We start from the raw sequence: 5,397 nt of genomic DNA, 5'->3' as shown, positions 1-5,397 counted from the left end.
CATCTTCCCAGCACATAGAACTCACAAAATAAATAGTGCGTACCTAGATATTTCTTTTAGGAGGAAGGGCAACTAGGTTTTCTCACCGTCACTAACAAGTTTTAAATGTAGGATTTACGAAAACAAGTCGTTGCCTGCCTCTTCGCTTTTAGGTCCCTACTATTCTCTCCTACGGCAAACATTAATTAGCTTCACAACGGGGTATTCTGATTTATGCACTTTTCTGGGTCATCGTACAAAAAGTGTCTTTTATAATAAGTTCAGAGTGGAAGCTATGGACGATTCGCCACTGAGCGGAAAGCCTAAGTGAGCTATTATAGGTTTTAAGATTTCGTACTCAATAGTCCTTGATTCTCAGGACTTGATTTTTCACGACCTTCACTTATTTTATGCGAATTTCTTACCGACGAATACCATGAAGTAGCAGAACTTTGTTTTAAATTCTTTAATTATTATGTTTAAGCCATGGTCAAAAAAGAGAATATACACGAATACAAGTTCAAGTTCAAGTTCAAGTTTATTGAGTTTTTCTAATTAAATACTAAGATAATTAAGATGCCCCCTGGATCTCCGTCCTGCCTTCTGAAAGGCATTGTCTCCGTAACGAAGCAAAGGCTTGTGCAAGGTAGGACAGAGAAGTTACGAAGAGCAGCGAGTGCTTGGCTTTAACTTTTCATTACGTGTCGGAGAGTCCAGTCTACCACAAATCTGTCATAATCTTGAATGATGGCGCTCGCGCTGAGCTCTTTAGAATCCAGTGTTTGGTGGATGTCTTTGTCGAATCAGTATTATCTTCACGATGACTCTTTGGAAACCCATCGGCTTTAACATCTGAGAGTGGCACACTTTGATCCGGTAAAAGCTCTACTGATCCACTCGAGCTATCTTATATACGACCTCTTCTTGTTCAGCCTCTATCTGCGTCGCTGCCAAGGCCGAATCAAAGATTACATCAGAATACTTGTATCTGCAGAATGGGTACAGGTACTAACACATAAACGCGTGAGTTAGTCGAAAAAGTGCCTATACTTCGAATTTAAAAACAAAATTTCACGTTCCCATTCTACTACTCGCCGCTACACCCTGTACACTCACTATAAGGACGAGGCAAAGAGTAAGGGCATTAGGTCACATGAATAATGTATCCATCCGAAAATGTGTGGTCATTCTGGAACTCAGGCCCGGACTGGCCCAGGTGGCTAACCGGCGATCACAGGTCAGATCAGGGCCAACTCAAATTGGGGGCCAAAGAAAAAGAAATACATTAATTTGAAAGGGGGCCGACACGATTGCGTAGCTGGTGGGGCCAGCTACTAGCCAGTCCAGTCCTGCTAGAACATCCTCTTAAGAAAAATGAAACATACGGAAAGCTGAAAACTTTCACTCTTGATTCCCGCCATAGGACGTAGAATCCGGGAAGTTATCTGTGATCCGGGTTCGTTTGAGTACTTAAAGGATCACATAATCGTTTTAGCTTTCAGGGTTGAGTTTCTTAATCAGAAGAAAAAATTATCGAGTAACATGATGGAAGGTTTCTTTTGAAAAAATTTGAGCCAAATTTCAATTCAGACCAAAATATTCAGTTAAAAGGAACCACGGCTATAGACTGCATTGCAAAGAGTGATAAAATACGCGAATAAGTAGAAAAGTGCATAATGAAAAAGGATAAAAAGGCTAAACCCTAAAAAATTTGAAGAAATTTAAAAACTTACAAATAGGTCTTCGGTAAACATAAAGACGCGAATCTCGGAAGATCAATTTGGTTCGAGATTCACGCCAACTAATATAATTGACAAATGATATTAAATGTTTTGTGAACTTTACACAATTTATTCTTATTATCTTAAGATAAGTTTGAGTTGGGGTTAAAGAAATAATACTACAATATAAGAAATATATATGTTTGAATCGCTGTTTTGGCTGGTTTCTTGGGTTTTTTAGTCGGTGATGTGTCGCCAATTTGCCGGCAGCCCTTGAGCCTGTCTCCAACACGCCAGCCGGTTTTCAAACCAAACCTAGAATACACATTAATTTGATTTAATTTAAAATATTTTCCCATTGATTATCTGCTTTAAGGAAACCAAAGCGATGTGATTTTGTTTTATCGCACATGCAGTGTTTCTAAACTCGATCCAAAATTAAAAATGACTTAAATTCCTTTAAAACTAGAAGTGTCATTTCTATACCTATGATTTTCTTGACATCTCAGCTACTACAAGGTATAGCTTGGAAAGACATTACTTAGAAATTAAATTTTTATAACTGTTACAAGATTATTAAAGTTTCAAATAATACTATTTTAACCTCAAAGCTCTTAGCTGGGACGTTAAGATATTTCTAAAAATCTCACGTACTTCTCAGAAACAAAATGTTAGATATTTTCAAAACTCTTGAAAAATAAGTCGATTTAAAATATGGCTAAAAATATGGAAATGGGGCTGAACAATTGCAAATTGTATACCGAAATAGCGAAAACCGGATATAGCATCTTTCATTAAAAAAATTCTGAAATCTCCAAAACGTTTTAAAATCATGAAATTTTCTTTGATAATCATTTTGCAATTTCAAATAATATTCCAAATCATCAATAATAAGAAATTATTATCAAACACCTTTAAAATTATACTATTTTCAGTTTTTCTTTTCGTGCCGCTATTTTTACAAAGATTTTTTAATTATCTCCGTCTTAGGTTTATATTTATTTTATAACATGACTAAAAAAACTTCATAACCCCAGAGTAAACAAATGTATAGAGCCAACCTTGATATCACTGACGGGCATCCCAATTTCAGCAGCCATAATCACAATATCACTCAATCTGGGATTCTTGTTCCGAGTGAAAACCGTCTCGAGATACTCGTTCTGATGATGTTTGACCCGCGGCATCTTGTAATAAGGGCTCAGATGAGCTTGTACCATTGACACCGACATGATGCCAAACATAAAACACTTCCCTGAATCAACAAAAATTAGAAGCCTCCGAAGTCGAAGTGTCTCACTCAAATTGCATCCAAATTATGAAAAGATGAACACTTTTACGCTTCCTTTTTAAGTCCAAGGCAATTAGGTACTTCTTCTAACAACGCGATCTTTTGAATTTTGAGTTGTTAACCAAGGAGCTAGGAGTTACGCAGTACCCAAAAATACAAGAAGCAGTTTGATATCTCAGGACATGAATATTTTAACTCAAAAACCTTTATTTTGAGGAAATTATTATCATTTTCGAAAATCATGAAGCCACGATTGGCGATTGTTATTAACGAATGGATAATGTAAGGTTTTCAATTTGCCAATGCATTTAAATGTTTGGTTTTTGAAACGTTCTACGATAGTTCAATTTGGTATCCTTAAATTAATCTAAGGAAAAAGTATCATATTATGGTTTTCGGAATTGAAAATACAAATAAATGCCACTGAAAATTAAAAAATCAATGCTATTGAAAACACAAAAATAATGCTACGGAATATACAAAAATAATGCTACTGAAAATATGACTTTTGCCTTTAAAATGTTTAAAAAATTCTACTGAAAATACACGTAAAATGCCAGTTAATATATTTCCGCATTCAGCCAGCCGTAAAAATAATCCGTACTCCCACGTGTCGCGAATGTTTCGTTATGCTTAGCACGTGTTCGACCACGGCCGAGTTGTTTCGAAAAGGCGTTTACAAAAATATATTACGAAACGGCGACTTAAACTTCTTTTCTACGGCTTTATAAATTAGCCCTTTTTCTGTCCTTTCAAAGTTATTTAATATACGTTATTTAGTGTTGGCAATATCCCGGTTACAATGACCTTAATCTAGGACTTGTGTTTTGCCAATAACTCATCCGCGGAAGTCTTACTCAGTCAGGATTTCACGTAGAGGGTGTCGAATTTTGCAGCTATTTTTTATTACAAAATTTATTTCAAATAAAAACCTAAGGTGGAGTGGGCGTTAAACAACAAAATACTCGTAATCAAACTATTCACGGAATGTACCCGAGGTGTTTATTGCCGATTTTGTTCATAGTCGGGCGTTATGTAGACCTATATGATATATGAAATTTCCCAAAAGGAGACGTTGCACTACTCATTCGATTTGCTATGGCAAACAAAAATGATTTTGATCACTTAAAACCAAAAAATTTCCATTAAAAATTTTGAAAATCACGAAATGGGTAATTACGACCACATTTAGGTAAATTTCATCAAGTTTGGGTAAATTGGAACATTTTTGGGTAAAATAAGGAAAAAATCTTATTTTGGTTTTAAGTGGTCAAAAACTTTATCGGTTGCCATGGCAAATCGAATGGGTAGTGCAACGTCTCCTTTTGGAAAATTTCAAAATCGGCAATAAACACCTCGGGTATTACTCTCCTTGTCAGTGGCATTTGTTCCCTTGTGGTCGGCCTAATGTCATGAAAAAGAATACTTGGTCCTTGTTTCGTCGGGTATTATTAAACAATACACGGAGAAAGTCCCAAGGTTAGGAAAGCGTACAATGAGAGAACGAATATTGTGGTCGCCTAAAGGGAGACAACAGATTTACCAAAGATATTCAAACCGCTCTCTAACACTCGGACCTAAGCCTACCGGAGATTGAGAACGGATATAAACAACTTAATTATTTACTATCTGCAGTCCAGTGAGTGCTGAGTTTGGCAGATTCAATTAGGATTAAGAAAAAGTTTGAAGTTGCAAATGTTGAAGGAAATAAAAAGAAAGAAATATATTTACATATTTCCCTGAACATCTATTTTTGTATAGGTCGTATTGTTTACATTGTTTTTTATATTATACCTTTTTTTAACTTCGTTGTATAAATACTCATTCAGGTTTTTGTGAATAAACATTCCTTTGTATTACTTTAATCAAGGCAGTTGTTTGATTAGTTTTATTCTTAACATGGTTGCATAGAGCGTGGTTCAGGTTCCATGCAAGTATAGCTCACTGTTCTCTTCAAGTCAATCTACCGTCGCAGTATTCCTTTGGAAAGTCTGTCAAGTTGTCAGTCTCTACGTTTCTTCGTGATCGAGATGGCGGAGCAAGACATTTCCGGTTTCCAGAAGCTGCACGGGTCTTCCAATTGGGCTAATTGGAAATTTGGCGTTGAGATCTTATTGATGGACCGACCAGGAGCATATGAGGTGGTATCAGGGGAGATTCTTTTTCCGACTTCACTGTTGCCTAGCGCAAGCACGACGGACCAGGCCGACTTTACCAAGAGAGCAGCAGCTTGGGAAAAAGGCAATAGAGCGGAAGTGGTCATTACCAAAATGGTGGACTCAAGCGACTTCCCGATAATTCGACGCCATGCAAGTGCCCGCGACATGTGGTTGGCACTGCAAAATACTTACGAACCGAAGACAGAGCAAGAAGCCTTAAATCTTCAATTCGAATGGTCGAAGCCCA

The 5,397-nt window shown here is 36.8% G+C and overlaps 1 protein-coding gene across 2 annotated transcripts; it reads right to left on the bottom strand.

The window, feature by feature from the left end:
- Window positions 1–498: 498 nt before the first annotated feature.
- On the bottom strand, window positions 499–3,043 carry LOC149921988 (homeodomain-only protein-like). 2 transcript variants are annotated; one of them, XR_016477241.1, is made up of 3 exons: window positions 2,762–3,043; window positions 1,365–2,015; window positions 499–1,094 (listed from the first exon to the last, which is right to left on the bottom strand). XR_016477241.1 is itself a non-coding variant. In XM_090163236.1 (2 exons), the coding sequence occupies exons 1-2, from the start codon at window positions 2,942–2,944 to the stop codon at window positions 1,938–1,940; spliced, it is 261 nt and encodes an 86-aa protein (XP_090019362.1). In that variant the 5' UTR covers window positions 2,945–3,043; the 3' UTR covers window positions 499–1,937. The 2 variants fall into 2 exon arrangements, 1 of the variants encoding a protein (XP_090019362.1); XM_090163236.1 differs by having other exon boundaries at window positions 499–2,015.
- Window positions 3,044–5,397: the final 2,354 nt, after the last annotated feature.

The sequence above is a fragment of the Leiobunum rupestre genome, chromosome 11 (genome assembly GCF_980474605.1).
Source record: "Leiobunum rupestre chromosome 11, qqLeiRupe1.1.hap1, whole genome shotgun sequence".
In the NCBI taxonomy this organism is placed as follows: domain Eukaryota; kingdom Metazoa; phylum Arthropoda; class Arachnida; order Opiliones; family Sclerosomatidae; genus Leiobunum; species Leiobunum rupestre.
This window is presented reverse-complemented; position numbering and strand designations above follow the sequence as displayed.

What these genes read in the sequence shown, in the direction of transcription:
- LOC149921988 (XM_090163236.1), bottom strand. Translation starts at nt 2,944, where the DNA reads ATGTTTGGCATCATGTCGGTGTCAATGGTACAAGCTCATCTGAGCCCT. An exon ending in TGCCCGTCAGTGATATCAAG is followed by an intron (nt 2,016 to 2,761) that starts GTTGGCTCTATA and finishes TGTGTATTCTAG; the next exon opens with GTTTGGTTTGAAAACCGGCT.